Source organism: Oratosquilla oratoria, chromosome 1 (assembly GCF_046742065.1).
Source record: "Oratosquilla oratoria isolate Oo_2021 chromosome 1, ASM4674206v1, whole genome shotgun sequence".
Classification (NCBI taxonomy): Eukaryota; Metazoa; Arthropoda; class Malacostraca; order Stomatopoda; family Squillidae; genus Oratosquilla; species Oratosquilla oratoria.
In genome coordinates this window covers 59,172,686-59,192,685 of record NC_134777.1, presented here as the reverse complement: position 1 = coordinate 59,192,685, position 20,000 = coordinate 59,172,686, and the positions used below count along the sequence as shown (strand labels likewise).

The 20,000-nt window shown below is 43.4% G+C and overlaps 1 protein-coding gene across 1 annotated transcript in view; it reads right to left on the bottom strand.

The window, feature by feature from the left end:
* Positions 1-4,310: 4,310 nt before the first annotated feature.
* LOC143029214 (zinc finger SWIM domain-containing protein 5-like) overlaps positions 4,311-20,000 on the bottom strand; it is a 333,477-nt gene continuing 317,787 nt past the window's right edge. The window contains exons 5-15 of the mRNA XM_076191829.1: positions 18,992-19,140; positions 18,684-18,834; positions 18,372-18,517; positions 18,034-18,248; positions 14,986-15,173; positions 14,582-14,893; positions 13,981-14,398; positions 13,689-13,843; positions 13,057-13,220; positions 11,798-12,064; positions 4,311-11,041 (exon numbers count right to left, since the gene is read on the bottom strand). Coding sequence (XP_076047944.1) covers positions 10,364-11,041; positions 11,798-12,064; positions 13,057-13,220; positions 13,689-13,843; positions 13,981-14,398; positions 14,582-14,893; positions 14,986-15,173; positions 18,034-18,248; positions 18,372-18,517; positions 18,684-18,834; positions 18,992-19,140 — 2,843 coding nt within the window. The 3' untranslated portion in view covers positions 4,311-10,363. The remainder of the gene's footprint in view (positions 11,042-11,797; positions 12,065-13,056; positions 13,221-13,688; positions 13,844-13,980; positions 14,399-14,581; positions 14,894-14,985; positions 15,174-18,033; positions 18,249-18,371; positions 18,518-18,683; positions 18,835-18,991; positions 19,141-20,000) is intronic.

Here is a 20,000-nt window from a genome sequence, read left to right as displayed (position 1 = left end):
TGTGGATGTATTTTAAAAATCAAGTGCACACAATGTTATATAGAAATGAAGGATGGTGTGCTTCTTGTGTCAAATAGTTATTGACAAAATCTCAATACTTCCATTTCTGAGCGCCTATAATCCTAAGTCATGAGTAATAGGGCGCAAAAATATACTAGTTTTTTTTTTTCTTTTTAATTTTACTGGAAATAACTTAAGGCTGTCTGCCTTGGTGGGGGAAAGGCTGACCTTTTTAAAACAGCCTTTGTTGGTAATTTAGGTGCAACAGCTGCTCAGCAGTTGATCCCTCACCCAACTCGCAAACCAAGCAGGCATGGATCCAGGTGCTGTTGAATTCAGAGCAGATTTTAACTCATATAGAGCTTTTGCTGATGTTAGCACCCAGTGCCTATGTAACACAGGAAGCCAACTCTGGGAAGATGTAAGCTTAATGTAAAGGCATGAAAGTGATCTAGTATATTGTTTATCCCTTATATTTGTTGGTATTCAGTGTTCAGAAAAGGGAGACAGTGGGGGTGATCAACTGGCCCAGTTGTCCACCCTTTTTGACTTTAAAAGCTGATGTAACCAGCATTATTTCCTCCTGAGTGCCAACAAAGACAAATGCAAATTGTTCTTTAGCTAGCACTTTCTGAAATGAGGATCAATGTTTCATATCATGTAGTACTGCAAAAGAGCAGGTTTTTGCTAACTTCCCTTTTCATACAAGTGGATTATGTATCATCATGGTAACTACTTGTCATATGCACATGTACACATGATAAGTATGACATACAAAAGCATTTTCTTTATTTAGTATTCTTGTAGTGGAATATTTATTTATGAAAACCGTTCAGACATAACTTGTAACAGACACCACTGGTATCAAGTAACTTTCCCACAACAGGGCAACCACATACAAATGCTGACACATCTTATCTTCCTTGCACTCAAACAAATAAACAGTCGTGACCAATTAACAGAAACTTTCATAATCCTCTGTCATTACTGACAACATATTCGTACAATATCTCACACATCCCTTGGTGAAATATATCATACCCAATTCAGTGACAACATACATTCCTATGTAATAAGGAAGTAAACAGAGCAACATGGGAAAAATACAACTCTTAATGCCATTTCAAAAATGCACAAATCTTTTCTAAGTGGAAAAGTGGACCAAGTCTAAGAAATCAAAAGATTCCTCAAAACAAATTAATCCTATGGACTCTCAAGTCCTTGGATGGTAACAAGTAATAATAATTATAGCATTAATAACTAATAAAAATAAATAGTGAAGGACAACACTACAAGACTTAACAATATGTGAAAGCAAGTGGGACTACATTTTAATTACTAACCCCTTTATTACCACAGTGCACTGTGTAGACTTTGCAGTGGTAAATGACAAGTCAGGGAATTACTCAGGCTGGGTTTCCCCCCTCTTCTAAAGAACATCATCTAATATCTGCCACAGCAGAATCTATACAGTGCAAAATGTTGATGAAGGAGCTAATGGTACAAAGCAATATGAAATAGGACACTGACCAACTAATCAGAGTGGTGGTGGTGGTTTTAGGTCATGGAGTCAACAAAGTGGGTGGGCTAAGAACAACAAATAGGTTGTATAAAAAAATTATGAAAACAATTAACAACCAAACAATGGGATGCAATGAGCTTAATGAGAATCAAATGTTTTGCCAATCCTATTCCTTCAATTTGGGTTTATATAAGCTTCTTAAAAGTAGCTAGTGCCTAGGTCCTTGATGGCAATAGCTATTTGGGGGTGATTAGGCATCTAAATATAGGTGCACTTCTGAGAAAGGGAAGGATGAAGGTTGTCCATACAACCCAAACTCAAGTTCAAACCATAGATCAGCAAATTTTCATCACATTAGGAATGTTCAATTGCTTAAACATATACTTTTTTTAACATTTGACGAATTGGAAAACAAAATAGTACATTGAAAAATTTGATCAATCAATCCATTGCCTCTGGTTTCTCTTGCAAGAGACCCACAGCACCCAAGTAACTGGAACTTGACACCAAATTGGCCCACAAGTTACTCAAAGAAGATATACTATATCATCTGGGTAAGGCAATGAGCAATACAAGATGAGGTGTTTCAAGTTTGCATTTGGGGCAATTTGCTTCTGTGGCCAGATCTAATCTGCACTGGTATGGTTTTAAAGCTGGATGGTAGCCTGAACACTGCTGTGCTTATGTGGTTCTTGCTTGTCATGGCAGGTGCCCTCTATAAGGCTTGTGTCTGTGGTGACTTTGGTAGTCTGCTTGATTTGTGATTCAAATATGTATATGTTTTTGTGTAGACTTATTGCATGGTGCAGGTTAGATGTACATATCTAAGTAGTATGCTGCTACTGTTTTTTTCCACTTAACTGGCTATGCTTGTTATGCAACAAGATAGATGGGGAGGATTTTGGTTTGTCTGTGTAGATGATCAATTGGGATAAATTTAGCACTTATCATTATCAATACTTTTTGTGTAACATATTAGTTATCTGTTTTCTTGAATGAATGAAACCAAACTAGAGGTGTATAATTTAGTATAGGTCCCATGAGTTTGATTAAACTGGCACTTAATTCTGAAACTTGAAAATTATTTATATACTTGTCAATTATTACTAGCACTGAGCACTAAACAGATTATATATATTATATATATATATATATATATATACATTATATATATATATATATACATATATATATATATATACATCTATATATATATATATATACATCTATATATATATATATATATACATCTATATATATATATATATATATATATATATATATATACACATATATATATATATATATATACATATATATATATATGTTTTAAATTACCCACTGTCAGAGAAATAAAGCAAAAAAGACAGACGAACTGTATATTTCGACAACTACTGTGGTCCTCTTCAGCAGAATGGATACAAGATAAGATGTACAAGAATTTATACAATGAGAGAGGTACAAAGTAGGAACAAGGGGAGGTGGCTCAAGTCACATGTCCGAGGTGGGGCGGATTCGGTAATGGTAATAATTTATCCACAGCATAAGTTGTTATACAATCAGGTGACCATTGCCCTTCATCAAAAGGGCAATGGTCACCTGATTGTATAACAACTTATGCTGTGAATAAATTATTACCATTACTGAATCCGCCCCACCTCGGACATGTGACTTGAGTCACCTCCCCTTGTTCCTACTTTGTACCTCTCTCATTATATAAATTCTTGTACATCTTATCTTGTATCCATTCTGCTGAAGAGGACCACAGTAGTGGTCGAAATATACAGTTCGTCTGTCTTTTTTGCTTCGTTTCTCCGACAGTAAGTAATTTAAAACATTTTACTAAATGTGCTACTACATTTTCGTCTTGTGAAAAATATATATATATATATATATATATATATATATGTATATATATGTATATATATGTATATATATATATATATATATATATATATATATATATATATATTCTATTTGGACATTTTGCAGTTTCTTGCAACCATGGCATTTGGACATATCCTTTTGAAACTGCACATATCTCAACACCTCTCTTTTTTTTTTTTTTTAATGCAGTACCTCATTCTTGCACATTACTTTAGCAGTTTTTTCCTATAGCGCATGCATACCTAACTTTTTTTTTTTCTGAATTCTATGATGTCATAAAAAATAAAGGGGAGAGATCCCTATAAAATTTCTGTGGAAAATATGTATAAGAGAATATTTTCACCTTGTTCAAGATTTTATAGCTTAGAATACGACATTTCCCCTGCAGTAGTACCCAAAATAATGTGCAGTGATTTTAGTAAAAAAAATTGTTTGAAGTGAGATGCACATATCAAAATTGAAATTTCAAGATTTTCTGGTTGTACAACACTGCAAATTGGCCATACATTTAATGTATCTACTGGTAAGTACCAAATATTTTAGTTTTATATGAAAGTGTTTGTAAATATCATATGCATGAAAAAATTTGCATCTTCACAATGTTACTGATACCACAGAATCATGTTTTTGTATTTGTGAGATTTTGATTACTGATGATGTAGGGGGGAAAAAGCATTTGGTATATGTATGTATGTGACCAAGAGCTTCAGTAATGTAACATTGCATTTCAATAATCATGTCAGATTGTGGAGAGTGGCTGTGTATAGATGATACTGTTATGAAAGGAAGAGAGGGGTGGGGGATAGGGGGTAGGGGTGCATATGTGTGAATGATATTTTGATGCAGCCTGAAGGGATTTCTCCCTGTTTTTTCTTGTTCTGCACAAAGGGATAGAGAGGGGGTTCACTGATTAAGTGAAGCAGCCTTGCTGTGAATGTACTGTGTCTTGCTACATTTCTTCTGACCCAGGGCAGTGGGTAGAATACAGGCATGACCCATCACCCATGAGAAGCTAAGATGAGAGGGTGGAGGGGAATGGAAGAGTGGAATGGGTGGGAGTGGGTACATGTCTTTGATTTGGCTACCTCCCTTATAAGGGGAAAAAAACTCTTGGTATGTAGATAGATGTCAGATTGTGTCATCCCAAGGAATCTGCCATATTCAAATCAGACCTAAAACCTGTTGCCATCTTATGAAGCAAGATGACGAGCACTTGAAACTGGAATGTCAGGAACTGCATATCTGAGAAACCAAGCCAACTAAACAGACAAGTTTGGAAGCCTGTGGGTTAATGCTTCAGTGCCCATTTTTGATAACCAACTCCAATTCCACAGATTACATTGTACTTGCACAATCTCATTCTGGCCTGACCTTGTCAGCCCTTTAGGAAAATGACAAATGATCTACTCAAAGCATAGGAAGCTCTGATACCCAAGTTGTAAGGCCAGGTCACAGATCTTCTATATGTTACCTTTGGTGCCACACTGAACATATGAAGGTGAGAAACTGTTCCTACTTAGGAATGACACACTGCACTGAAACATCAGTCAAGGGATCTGTGCTGCAAGCAGCTGAAGGGCAGCCACACATGTGAAAAATATGACAGGGTAGCAACTGAGATATTGTTCATTTGTGACAATTTGGGATTATCAGACAAAGTAAAGTATATTGTCACAGGTATCTGTGACAATATTGTAAAGGTTGGCTATCTCCCTTGTAAAGGGGAAAAATCCTTTGGTATATGTATGTATTGTAAAGGAGGTCAGTGATGAGTTGGCTAAACTAGAGGGGGCATCATTCAATGCAGATGAACAAATATAGTGGAAACCATGGATGTTGACACAATGCTTGCTCCAGGTGCTAAAGTCTGTACTGCTAATAAATCACTCCTGTTTGGTGTGTTTCACAGACATTGAACCTTCTAGCTCAAGCTGACACAAGCAAATATCTCACTAATTCACAAGAATTAGTTAAAACATTGTACCAAGGTATGATGGGAATTACTGATGCATGGCTGACCACATGCACAAGATACTCTGCTTCTCTTTGGTACAGAAAAACACGAGATGGAACACATGATTTGATGCCGTAAACATTTTTTAAGCAAGCACGTGTTGTATTGAATACCTTCTTCATATGCACAAGATATTTGGTTTCTGTCTGGTATAAAAAAAATAGGAGATGGAACATGTGGTTCAATGTCTTAAGCAGTGTTAGGCTAGCAAGTGTTGTAAGTGAATACATTCTTCAGCTAAGAGAAACTGCATAGTTTTTCTCCAGCACATTTTGAAGTGATGGAGGAATACATCAGCCTCAATAAACCAGTCTTGGTGCTAAATATCCTCAAATGAGATGATGCAGCAATGGGCTCTATGTTACTGATGATACTGATAGTGACTAGCAAACAGAGCAGACTGGAGCTGCATCACTTCCACAATTTGTGATCACCTACTGCCAAAACTGGAAGTTTATTGAGAAATACAAATATTATTCCATTTAGGATAGCTATGGTGGACACTCCTTACTTCAAACTGCAGTTCAAGATGGATAAAGCTTCAGTGACACAAATCAGAAATCATATTTTATGTGCAATTGCAGATTTGGGACGTTATGACACAGGACTTGGCACCAATGGTGATGGTAACAGCATTTCAGATAAGGCAGAAGGGAACTATTTCCTTGACATTGTAAAAAAAAAAATTTGTTTGCTCAGACATGGTAGGGTCCTACCTGAACAACTGAAACTTACTCAGTATCCTACAAGAAGAGCAGTATCGGCACCTAAATATGCTGTACAGCCAAATAATTCTGCCTTTACACAAAGTCCCCATGTAGAAATGCTCTTAAGCACTGCTGGTCAACTTTGAAGTTACCATAAAGTACTTAATAACAGTTTGTTCTAACATTTATAGCAATTGAAACAACTTTTTTGTGGGCAGGTTGAATTCTCATTGATCTAATTTAATATATTACCTAATTTTTACATGTAGAGTGGTTGTAATTTCCTATAAACCAAAGTGGCAAAGGAATGTAAAGACTACCATTATGACTGAGTGTAAGAAAATATTTGTACACTAAAATATAATATCTGATAAAGTTGAATTTTTTTTTAAAAGATATGAAAAAAAGGTTTCAAAAAATTTAAATTTTGATTAAAAGGGAGCTTAAACATTTTTGGAGAAAAGTTTAAAGTCAGAAAAAACAACTGAACATTCCTGCATCATATGATATATAAAATCTAAATGTACGACCCATTAAAATGAAGAAGCAGTGAAATGAATTCAAATAAATGCACGACCACAGAACCACCTCGAGGTATGTTTATGGGGAGTACCCTCAGGAGGAGGTTACTTGGGGAATGGGAGCTGAGGGAGGGAGGAGGTTCTACACACAAGGTGAACCAAATAATAATCATAATCACTGATGTTGATACGCTCACACGAACACACACAACTTTACACGTGCACAAAAAGGGCTGACAACCGTTCATCAATAGAAATGACCAGCACACTTGTAATTTGTACATAAGAAGTCCTTAATAGCACTACATCAGCACTAGTAGCAGCACTAGGCCGTCACGGACACTATTTATACATACTAGGATTGCTCTAACCCAACTAGTTAAAATAGTAGTAGTAGTGGTGGTAGTAGTAATAGTAGTAGTAAGAGAGGCCTTGCAAGACCCTGCTGTAGCCAAGGCTCGTGTCCTGTTGGAGACGGCACTTGCTGCTGGAGGCAGACCCACAAATGTGGCCCACCCCTGCTATTGGCAAACATATTGGTGACTATACTGCCTATAAGCTAACATCCTCCCATCCATTTGCTTATTTATACACAGTTATATACATTATTTTATGTTTACACAGTAGAGGGGATTAGTAGTGTTATTTTTTTGTCCTTAGACATGAGATCATCATCATCTGTCATCTGTCTTTGTTACATCTGCTTTCAATAGCACAGTTTTTCATTTTTTTTTTTTTGTCATTACCTAAACTTTATCATAATCAGTCACCGCCAGTCACCTATGAACACACACTAATATAATGATAATCATAATTATAGTAATAATAATAATAATAATCATAATAATTACCACTAGTATTTATCGACAGTTACTGGAGCAGCCACAGTGGCTACTGGTGTGTTTACGTGACAAATAAGAACGGAGGTAGATAACAACATGCGCAGTGCTTCACTGCACTACACTATTTCCATTTATATCCCTTAGTTTTTCTATTTCATTACATGAAATCCCAATTTTTTGTTATTTCCTTTCTTTTTCATTTTCTTTTATTTCATCCAAGACTTTGTGCCACTCGGCTTGTTTTCTTTTTCCTTTCTTACATTTTCTCATGTCCAATAATATCAATTCCATTCAACTATGTTCAATATCTCAAGTTCTTCATCTTCTGATAATTCAAAGTCCCGACTATAGGAGTAATATTCCAGTTGCAGCTGTGCTTTAGGCCTCGGCAAGTTCCCGCGTGCCTCATGCTTTAATTACATTTGTGTTTGTGTCCACACATTGCATCTGTGCAACACTGTGGCTTTCTCCCCATGTTGAGTCTATGTACACCAACTCCATTTATCGCTGATGACCTTGGCCATGTCCCTGCGTATGAGTGACAGTGCACTGTATGTGTATGCAGTCTTTCCCCTCACTCTTATTTCTGTCTTGAATCCAGGCTGTATTTACATGTCTTCCATTAATACTGGACACTTGTACTTGTTAGCGATGCAACAAGAGCTCTTGGTGGCCATAATGTCCATTACAGCCACTTGCTTCACCACTGTGTATTCTTTCATAAATACAAATTTTACTTAATAACCTATACATTGATTTGCTCATTCCCTTCACCACTGCCTCCAGTTTTAAAATGCTCAGCAACTGTAAGTCATTTCTAACAGGAAGCCTGTGGTCAGATGGGTGGAGTCTTATCTGTGTGTCACACCATTGTGATATCTAGAAGGAAAAAAATAAATAAATAAAAAAAAATAAAATAAAAAAAAGTAAGGGAGATTCAGTGGGGGAAGATACATTCGACATCAACATATCCCTTGTCAGTACATCCCCTCACTTTCATTTCCTAAGCCCACTATTGTCCTTTTGTCATCTGTGGTGTTGTGGATTGGTATGGGTGGTGAAGGTGCAGCATTTACATTGTGCTCATTAATGAGATATTCTAAGAAGAACACTTGAAGATTGCTTTGATTGTGATTGCACCAAGTGTCACTGCTCCAAACCAATTACCAGACATACTTATAACATTTTTATGGACTGCAAACAATGAAAGAAAAATACATTTGTCAAACATATTGTTTTGCAGCATGACATAATGGGAGACTAATATAACATAGGGATTGTGATCATACTGAAGGAAAACCTCACGTGGCTGCTGGAGTAGCTGCCTGAACAAGGAAGCCACAGGTCTAGTGCAGGGGGAGTGCTGGGATATTGTATTATATTTTAAGAGTTTGATGTGTGTGTGTGTGTGCATGTACGCACATGTGTGTGTGTGAGTGTGTGTGTGAGTGTGTGTGTGTGAGTGTGTGTGTGTGAGTGTGTGTGTGTGTGAGTGTGTGTGTGTGAGTGTGTGTGTGTGTATGTGAGTATGTGTGAGTGTGTGTGTGTGAGTGTGTGTGTGTGAGTGTGTGTGTGTGAGTGTGTGTGTGTGAGTGTGTGTATGTGAGTGTGTGTATGTGAGTGTGTGTATGTGAGTGTGTGTGTATGTGAGTGTGTGTGTATGTGAGTGTGTGTGTGTGTATGTGTGAGTGTGTATGTATGTGTGTGTGTGAGTGTGTGTGTGTGTGTGTGTGTGTGTGTGTGTGTGTGTGTGTGTGTGTGTGTGTGTGTGTGTGTGTGTGTGTGTATATTTACCTAGTATTATACAGGAAGGGGAGCTATGCTCGTGGTGACCCACTTTTGTATCTCGCAAGATCAAGTTTGTTCTTAAATTCTTGTATTGTGTGTGTGTGTGTGTGTGTGTGTGTGTGTGTGTGTGTTTATGTATAGGGGGAATGAGAGAGGCAGCAGCTGTCATTCTGTGTTCTCTTTATGGTAAGCAAATACTAAGGGGAAGGGATGTGGGAGTACAGGAGTTTGAGGTTGGCAGGACAAGAGCTGGAAGGGGGAGGGGCATGTTTGTACTGCGTGTCCCTGACGTCCACCACTGCTTGATATGGGCATTGTGAGGCGGGAGCACTTAGAGTAGTATCACACAAGTAGAACAATGGGCAGCAGCAGCAACAGCGGCAGCAGCAGCAGCAGCGGCGGCAGTGACGGTGGCAGCAGCAACAGCAGCGGCAGCAGCAGCACAGCGACAACCACTGCAGCAGGAGAAACAGCTACGGTGATGACAGCTGTGAAAAAGCAGCAGCAGTGCGAAGCTGCCCTACACGTCTCGCTAATCTTTGGTATGAGTACACAGTAGCTGTTCAACACAAGTTAAGACGACAATAATAAATAATATACAAAGGGATCCCACGGACACCTGGTGTGACGGGAGGATAAGAGCACACACATACACTGGCATGCTCACACGCAGTAGCTGCTCGGCCATGCATGCCTTGCCGTCAGGACCTTCTACCTGCACCACCCATACGACCACCACCAGCGCCTCCGCCGAGGCGACAAGTCACATAGCAGTTTGCATTTCGACCACCACACACATCAGCAGCAATGGCAGCAGCAGGAGCACCACCACCACCAGAAGGTGATGGTGTCATTAGCTGTGCCACTACAGGGTGGCGACACCAGAGCTTGGGCTCCAAATGTGGGGGTGGACGGTGGGTGGGATGCAGTGGTGGTAGTGGTGGTGGTGGGGCGGCCGGAGGTGGGGGCAGGCGATGGTAGACTAGGCAGCGAGCATCACGGTGGGTGCTGCAGGCCGGGGGCACCAGAGGACGCCATGGAAGTAGCAGGGGGCACACGGGGGGTGCAGGAGGCCTTAGGTATCAGCCAAAACGTTCTCGCACTAAGCACATGAGCTTCTTCTTTCCTTTGTAGGCAACCTTCATATTTTCAATAAGCTGTGCAAATTGGATATGGCCATCATGTGCCAGCATGAAGGTTTCGTGGGCTTTGGTCAGAAAGTCGATGAAGTCTTGGTAATGTCTGGGTGAGATGTGTGTGAGACGGGAATTGGTAGTGTTGATATAGGCGAGGATGGTGGCCTCCAGGAGGCCCCGCAATGGAGCCTTGTCAAAGGCCAAGGGCTTGACTGGGCGGCGCTTAGAGTCCGGACAGGCCATACCTGGGGCGGAGAGGGAGCAGCGCCTGAGCACGTCGGAGAGCACCGTAGCACACTGTACATTCTTGATCAGGATTGGTAGGAGCTGAGCCAATTCAGTCCGCCCCAGGGAGTGTGCCAAAGCAACAGCCCAATGGATGTCACTAATGGCCGGGTGTGTGTCCTGGTTGTAGGCCAAATGGACACTCTGCATGGCCAACATGGCCAACGTGTAGGCGCGGTGTGGATAACCACGGTGTTCCATATACCGGGCGATGGTGAACAGCTGTGAAGATGACATTGTGTGTGCAGCTGCATCCACAACCACCTGGTATGCCGTCTCAAATGATACTGGGTCACTCTCACACAGAGTGAGTGCATTCAGGGCACAATTGGGCGGGTCCTGCCACACAAAAAGGAGAAAAGTTAATACATGAATGAATGCCTTATCAATAAGAACAACAACAAAATTATGGTCACAAGATGTTATTTATCAAGAATATACATTGTAAATCAATCATCAATAATCCAACTCCTGCAATAATATAAACTGTTGGCTTTTTAGGCAGGTACATACAAGATAATGGTAAGTACCTGCAAGTGGTGGCCCTGTAAGATGGACATTAGAGAATCATGTCCCTGCCACCTATCTTCAAATCTATCAATACTCTCCATTCCTTTTGAAGGTACAATCCCAAGGGGGTAACACTGTCTTCAGACCAAGCCCAAGATCTCTCTAATAATTTCAACTGTATTTCCTCTAACTTTTTACATAGGGAAAGCTGACAACTAGCAAATGCTCCCCTCTTCCTATTACTATAAGCTAATGATACAGAAACTGTTCTACACTAATATAATAAATGGCAGTGCAATATTTCTTCCTAGGGAGATCAATAAGACAAGGACTGTTGCCAACCACTGGTTATAGGTTTCCAGTTGGTGAAACTCAAGGCAAAAATGATCATGCTGTACAATATTATTATACAGCAGTGGGTTGATCTCAGGTCAATGGTCTCTACTGATTGAGCCCCCAACTCCAGCAGATGAATAAAATCATATTGCATTTGCCAAAGCAGAATCTTACCTTGGCATTATAGTTTAGTCATAAACCCAAATTCATTACAAAGCCTTGGCAAGGCCATGGTGCCTGTTCTCTTACCTTAGTTGCACATTGGAGGGCGAGTGAACGAGCACAGGCAGCCAGCTCATCCTGCTTGGAACGGTCAAGCTGGAGCCTCATGACTGTGGCAGGGCTCATGATGGTGGAAGCAACAGTACCCGTGGCCTCAGTGGGTGTGAAGAGTGTAAACCAAAGCTGCATGATAGAGATGAGGGCAGCTACGCCCACCTCCGTAGCACATGTCACCAGCCAGCGCACCATCTCACGCCGCCGCCAATTGAGCGAGGTCAAAGTCATCCTCATCACCTATGAGGCAAACAACAAATATATGTAGGACATGTTTAGTTGTAATCTGTTGAGCTACAGCCTCTGTGGTGGGGGAGGTGGATTTGGAGAGGGAGGGAGAGGGAGAGAGAGAGAGAGAAAAAGAGGCGAACAACAAATATATGTAGGACATGTTTAGTTGTAATCTGTTGAGCTACAACCTCTGGGGTGGGGGAGGTGGATTTGGCAAAAAAAAAAAAAAAAATCCATCCCTTATAAAGGAGGTAGCCAGACAAATTATGAACCCATTCATGGTTTTATCATATAAATTTCTTTATATACCAAGGCTGCAATTCCCTTATAAAAGGGAGGGAGTGGGAGTCAAAGCACATTCCCATACCAAAGACCCATTCACTCATCACTCCTGCCATCTTAGCATAAATTGGATCTGCAAAATCTGACCACACAAATTGCTCCCTTCAAGGTGATCATTCTATAGAACATATCTATCCATGAAAAACATAGCAATGGGTGTGGAAATGGTTTAATGAGAGGTATAATGATCCTCTCATAGTTATTTGAATTATATGGTGATAATTACTGTGATGACATTGATCATGGTATAATGAGGTTCCTATTGTCAGGACAAGATAAATCTGCAACAACATATTACTTTGGGAGGCATCTACATTTATCATGACAGCCAGGGATCAATGAATCCATTGCACCTGGTCTCTTTTACAGAAGACCTGTAGCTCTCAGGTTACTGGGAACAGTTAGGGATATGACTTTTAATTCAGGGGAGACCACAGAACCAGCAGCTACCAGCTCCAATCTCTGCTGCTGTATACTCAAAACATGGTCAAGGTGGAACTACAGCTTTATACCACCCCAGAGACCACACATTATGAATAGTAATACCCAAAGGGACTCAATTCCTTTCTAAATAAAGCATATCATTATGGTTTACTGCAACAAAGGAATTTAATAACACTATAATGATGCATGTAGCAGGCAACCAAGGCAGCACCTACCTGTCTTCCTAGTTCAAGAGCAGCATTGAGAAGTAAAGTATTCCTTTGTCCTTCAGCTGGCAGACCTAGTCTGCATGCGTCCTGTGCAAGTTTAAAAAGATGTGATGAACTGTGGATGTTGCGAAGAGCAGCATCCAGTACTGACCGCAGTCGAAGACCATCGTCTGTGGGAAGGAAAGTCAAGACAGAAGAATTAATGAGAAGAACCTAGAATGAAAGTGGTGATGACCTTATAGACATAAGCCTGGTTGTTCCTTTCCCAGCTTAATTAATTTGAAAATTACATTCTTGAGTGGCATTGCTAATATTCAGTAGTAATGAACATGATGTACCTTTACCAAATATGACATGTATACCAATTGTATTCATCATGTATATCAAACTAAATTGGTCCAGGTATGCAAATAAAACGAACAATTTATTGTATGGTTGAATCCATGTAAAGATGCTGCAGTGTAATAACTATTTGAAAAGGAAAATTTACACCAGAAGTATCTTATGTGTGTGAAAAAAGAATACTCGAAGTATCCCCTGACAAATCAAGGGAACGCAAAGATGTATATTTCTAGGAACGTACGGTGTCGCGACTCGGCCCCGAATCATACGCGGGGACATGGGATTGATGAACTTACTTTTGGCGGCGGTGATCATGGTGCAGGCAAGAGCACACTGCTGCGTTTCTATGTGGCCAAGGGTGAACCAGCGCGGGTAGCCAGAGAGCACTAGCGACGACACGTTGCCGTTCACGGGATCGTCTACGTCGTCGTGGTCCTCCAAGATGGGCAATCTGTTGATGTGTGGTGAAAAGTGACCAAAATGTGAAGGAACGATGAAGGAGGGGAGATAGCAATTCAATTTTCACAGCTATAAAAATGATTTGTGTCCCAGACAGTCCACATCCAGTCCCAGGCTGTCTACACTTACCTAATGGCTCTCAGGGCGAGCTGGTATGCTAGGTCCGGGTCGTGGGGTAGGAGCGCCGTGAAAAGGAACTTTGTGAAGGTGTGCATGGGAACACTTTCGGGGTGGATTCCCTCCCCTAAACCCGAGAACGGTCCCCCCTCCAGCAGCAGTCGCGACTGCCGCCTTAGCACCGTCAGGAGGGGTGGATCCAAGGTTAATTCTTGCAGCTTCAGGATCATTTTCTCCTCCTGCTTACAGGCCTTCTCTTGAGCGTACAAGCCCGGAGGCATCGCGCGCTGCTGCCCAAGCCCGATGAGCGCCGCCTCGAGGGCAAGGGTCAAGTAGGACTCCCAGGGGTCTATGCAGCCTGGAAGCGGGACGTGCCGGTACCGGAGCGGAGCCAAGTGAGCCGCTTCTTCCGTGCCGGCGCCGAGCCAATCTTTGGCGGAGGAGGAGGAGGAGGGGGGGAAGAGACGAATAAATCAGCAACTGCAAAATCTAGTCTGTCTATCAACAAGTCAAACATGTTCATGTGCAGGATCTCCTACGTTCACTCACACACGCAGGTACACACTGCGACATTCTCCCGCAGTATGAAAGAGGCTGGTCGCGTGTCACTTACCACTGTGATACTGGAAGCGAGGAAGATCTTCGGGTAGGAGTGAGGCTTCGGCCAGGGTGTCGAAAAGGCAGGTGATTGGGTCGAGCGGATGGCCAACCCACCCTTCTTGCATCCCTGCGCTTAGGGATCGACACGCCCGAGAGGCGGAGCACCGCATGAGCACCTCGTCCCTCTTACTACCCCACCACACATATGCCTCCCTCTGCGCCTGCTTCAGCGATCGCACCACAGACACCGCCAACCGAAGGGCCTCACTCGTGTAGCCGTGCGACCGAAGGGCATCCACGCGAGAACAAGCGAGGGGCACAGGTTCTGTTCAAAGAGATATGCACAACAATGATACAGATACCCTATGGAATGGACGCCAGAAATAATATCGCCCTGTTACATAGTACGTCACTTACCGTGCCATAACGGCTCCCCGTTCTCGTTATAGTAAGTGGAGGACTGTTCACCGCACGTTCTGCTTCTGTAGGCGTCACCAATCATAATGGTCTGCAGGTGTGGGTCGTCCCAAGTCATGGCGCAGGCGTCAATAGCTCGTTGGAAGATGGTTCGAGGTGGAGCAGAGATACGCCGCCGCTTGTGTCTCCTGCAACGAAAAGAAAGAAAATAAAATAGATTGGTGGGTTAAGCTCCTTCTATGGGCTGTGGTACTGCTATTATCTTCACCATCTCCGACACTTCACCAACGTTTCTATCATTGTGAAAAATATCGCGCCGACGTGCCACTGCCATGGACATGACGCGTTCATATTACACCTGGAAATGTGTTGTGTGCGCGCGCGCGTGATTTACCATGGTCTTGGATCACGTGTTGGATCGACTGCTATTACTCTCCCGGAAGAGAGCTCAGAGCTCATATATGACCGATCTATGGGTAATGTTGTGACACGCACACACACCCAACTCCCCGCCTACAAGAGTTGGAGTAACGATTCACAGCGCACCGATACTAAAATTATTTTAGCCCTGGGCGGAATCTGAATCCAGACCGCCGTAGTGGCGGCCAGTTCTACCAGTGCGCCATCGAATCGTGTGTGTGTATATATATATATATATATATATATATATATATATGTGTGTGTGTGTGTGTGTGTGTGTGTGTGTGTGTGTGTGTGTGTGTGTGTGTGTGTGTGTGTGTGTCAATACCGACATATCCATTACTCCCATACAACTGTAGGATGGAGAGTCCAACGTTGGTGTTACTTAATAGGAAGTCGGGAGTTTATTTCAAAAGAGGAGTATGGGAAGGCCCACAAGACTCGGTCTCCTTAAGTGGCCTTACAACCCACAAATGTCACCTCAACTGTCGGAAGTGTCACGCCCAACGTTTTAAGCGAGATTTGTACGTTACAAAGCAAGAAGAGGTCGAGAAAAAGTGGCTCACTTCTTCCGTGTGACAATGCATCTCAAGTGGCCATGACCGCTGGCGTGTCACCCGAATGGAGAAGGGGATGGTCTTGGATCACGTGTTGGACTCGTTATGGACAGCTATTGCTCTCCCGGAAGAGAGCTCAGAGCTCATATATGACCGATCTATGGCAATGTTGTGACCTTACACGCACGCACACACAACTCCCCACCCACTAAAGTTGGAGTAACGACTCGCAGCGCAACGATACTGAAATTATTTCAGCCCTGGGCGGGTTTCGAGCTCTGACCACCGTAGTGGCGGCCGCGATCGCTACCACTGCGCCGTCGAGTCGTGTGTGTGTGTGTGTGTGTGTGTGTGTGTGTGTGTGTGTGTGTGTGTGTTGTTGCTGTTGTTGAACAAGTAACGATGATGAAAGAGCCTCGTTTCCGTTCGAAGTAAAACGAAATGTCCTGGCTCAGGCGGATGGGGGAAGGGGTGGGGTGTCACCCTCCCCATCCTGTACATCCGTGCTCCGTAGGCGTAAGGAACCACTTTTCATTTGGGCCTAAAGAGATAAGTGGCAGGTGACCGCGAGCAATTAATTGCGCATGCGCACTCGCTTCCTGCGGTAATCCTGGCACGAGAAACTTTCGATATGTTCGTTCATGTCCCGCCCTCTGACACCAGGTAGCCTGCAGCCCCACAGTGCGTTCCAACTTAATCTTGTTCCTTTCGTAGGCGCATGATGAGGAACAGCTTTCTATGCCGCTAGTACTGTATTCGTGTCAGACAGGTAAGGAATGTCCGGGGAGGGCGGGGGGAGGCTTTGTATAATCAGGAGGGTTTGGTTTGTTATTCTTGACATTCAGTTCGGTGGTAGAGGTAATGTCTGGTTGTGGCTAAAAGAAAGGGGCGTGAATAGAATGAAGCGTGTGTGGGTAGGGGGTGGGGTGGAGGAAGGAGAGGAGAGGGTAACGCGCACTCGCGTACGGCGTATGCATGACCACAATCTATATGGAAATACAACCTCCGGCCTCTAGGCCCAACTTGACACATTGCAAACTCAAAGCTGAATTCTTTCACCACAGTCCTAATAAACAGTCATACAAGCCCGAGGTGGTGCGCGCGCGCACGCGCGTGTGTGTGTGTGCGCGTGTGCATGTGCGCAAAACGATGCCCAGGGAGTGGTGCAAATGGGGACAGAGGAGTCGCAACACGTGCTCAAGTTGTTGCTGTTGCAGTTTCAATCTTTCAACGTTCGTGTGTTTACCTCCCACTAGGATCTTAAGTGTCCTTCTCTGGAGACCCTTGTATCTTTGTAACTTTGTTTTCACTGTCATAATTTCACATTATCACTGCGTCATTCGCAATGTTATGAGCGTTTAATAATGGCACCTGTAAAGTGTTGTGTTGTACTATGTGGTTGTACCTGGTACTGATGTCGCCGTCGTCGGTGGAAGTGATCAGAGCGTTAGCGTAAATGATAGTGGTACAAACAATCGTAACAATGGCCGAGTTGGTGGGCAAGAGCTGTTCTGTTTGTGTTGTCAATGAAGACCACGAACCTCACGATCCGGCCATGATGCGGACGGAAGAGTCGAGAACAACGTATCAGGTCTAAAAAGCCGGGTGAATGTTTCCTCTCTCTACGCATGCCCAACCTTGATCGCCTAGAACTCATTATTACCTTGATATTTCAGGCTCTACAGGTATGGCGGATCCCCTGTATGCCTTTGCCCCGACCTTGTTCGTAAGGGCAACCAAAGTTAATGTCAAGAGCTCCGTGACGTTAGGTTTAATCTTGTACAGAGGCAAGTCTTGATGCCGTGTTGCACATTAATGATATGAAAAACATGCGCCGCACGAAAGACCAGGTATGCTGGTTCTGGTGTTTTATGCACTGACACAGCTACTGTGTCATCGTGTTGAGCATCAGCAAACATAACCCATTCTTTCCTGGCATTGAGTCTTCACAGTTCTCATAACGCTGACGGGACGCAAGTGGAAACTGCAAAGCACGAGTCTGTTCTTGGTATACGACTTAAAATTTAATGAATGAGCGACAATGCCGGTCGCTCTCGCTCTACACACTCACCTCTGTGGTTGTCTTCTGTCGCGGTCTCGATCTCTGTCCCTGTGTTCTCTAAGCGGTTGATTCCTATGGTGGTGGTGATGGTGATGATGGTGGTGATGGTGATGAAGGTGGTGGTTGTCGTTACTGCGGTTGTTGTGAGGCTCCCTGTGTCGCAGCTCGTTGTCATCTTCGCTCGACTCGTCCTCTGAGCTGACGTAGTAGGCGGCCGAGCGATTCTGAGCGAAAATAAATATATAAATAAATCGAGGGATTCCCTAACCAAGCTAGCATGTACACTTAAAATATTACCCTCTGACTGTATTTGTTCACATTTCCATGACACACTCGCACTAACTCACCCTGTTATGATGGTCTTGATGTCGATAATCGGGATCTTCGAGCGGACACACGTCGGTCCGCGCCCACCGCTCCAGCATGCTCTGCCAGTTCTGTCGGTCGGCTAGGCTACTGTGGGGCGCCAGTACGACGCACACCCATAGGGCCGCTGCTCCGAGGAAAGGAAGAACTCGAATGTGATAATTTGCAACGGGATATACTCAACAGGATGTACTACTTAGGACACCTGGACGTGACCCACATCGTATTAGATTTTTTTTTCTCTATTATAAAAATATTTTTCGGGGCACGACCTTCAGGTTGCGGCAACTCACCTATATGATCCCAGTGCTGGCGGCATTTGTCGGTCATCGGCGTTCCTTGAGACTTCCATAGAAGAAGCCGTGGGTCGTTCAGGAACTGTTCCGTGATCATCGTCAGCATCTTGGCACCGTTGCTGTCTCGCGCTCGAACCATCTCTCGAACCTGGAGGAGGAAGTAGGACATTCCGGTGTCAGTTACGCGGGGATTGGTTAAACGAACAAACGAAATAAGGCTCGTTTGAAAGACAATAAATAAACAAATAGAAACTTTGTTTTACAAACTGCACAGGTTCTGCCGAATCACATTTCGCGTCACATACCTTTGTGAACATAAAATAAAGTTGTTTGTTGGCATTGTAGTACCCTCCCTGGTTAAGATACTGGCCCACTTGCTCCTTGACCTGCTCCGCGTCCAGGTGCCAGCAGTGCTCCTCCTCGGCGCTTCCGCCGGCAGTCGGGTCAGGAGCTCCTGGAGGGGGAGGAGAAAGAGGGGGGAAGGGTCAAAACGGGTTCGTACATTACAAGGTTACAAAAGAACTTACCTGCAAGCACTGGGTGTGCCAAATCCCAATATGATCATTATATAGAGCGCGCACACGCACGCACGCACGCACGCACACACACACACACACACACGATTCAAACTTTTTTTTTCCTCTGCATGCACAGAGTACTCATCGATAAATACATATTCGATACCCAACTCCGATTGTTCACAGTTCGTGACATGACTCACTTCCGGCCCGGACGAACCCACATAGTCCAATGATGCCCTAATAGTGCGTGACCCCACTGGGGCGTCAAGCTGACCGTGGAACACTTCTAGGGTTCTCTAGCTAGTCTGACGTTTTCGTGACGGCCACTCCTGAACCTTCGAAACATCCCCTTATGTTCTAATTAGGCGATACGAACACAGACCACATCACAAAGCAGAGTGATGTGGTGATACCTATCGCGTGCCGTTTAACAATAACGGACGTATGTGTGATACGGGTTGTATGGTGCGGCTACACGATATTGCTGGTGCAGTGCAAATATTGATCTGACACGCCCCGACCGGTAATACTAATGTCATGTGGGGCCATCCTACGGAGGTACTGGTAACGGGACGGGTGTCGATCGGTCCGGTAGTTGGGAAAGTATGTGGGTATGAATGAAATCGGCCAGGAAGACTGTGGGCCATTCATATCGCGTTGCTCGCGTGGCGGCAGGACCCCGTCGCCATTGTCATCGAACCCAATGCATACGACGATTCAAGAGTGAAAGGGCGGCGGCGGCGGCGGCCGCCGCGTTGGGGACGGGAAGCGGCGACAAGTCCCGGAGAAGTTA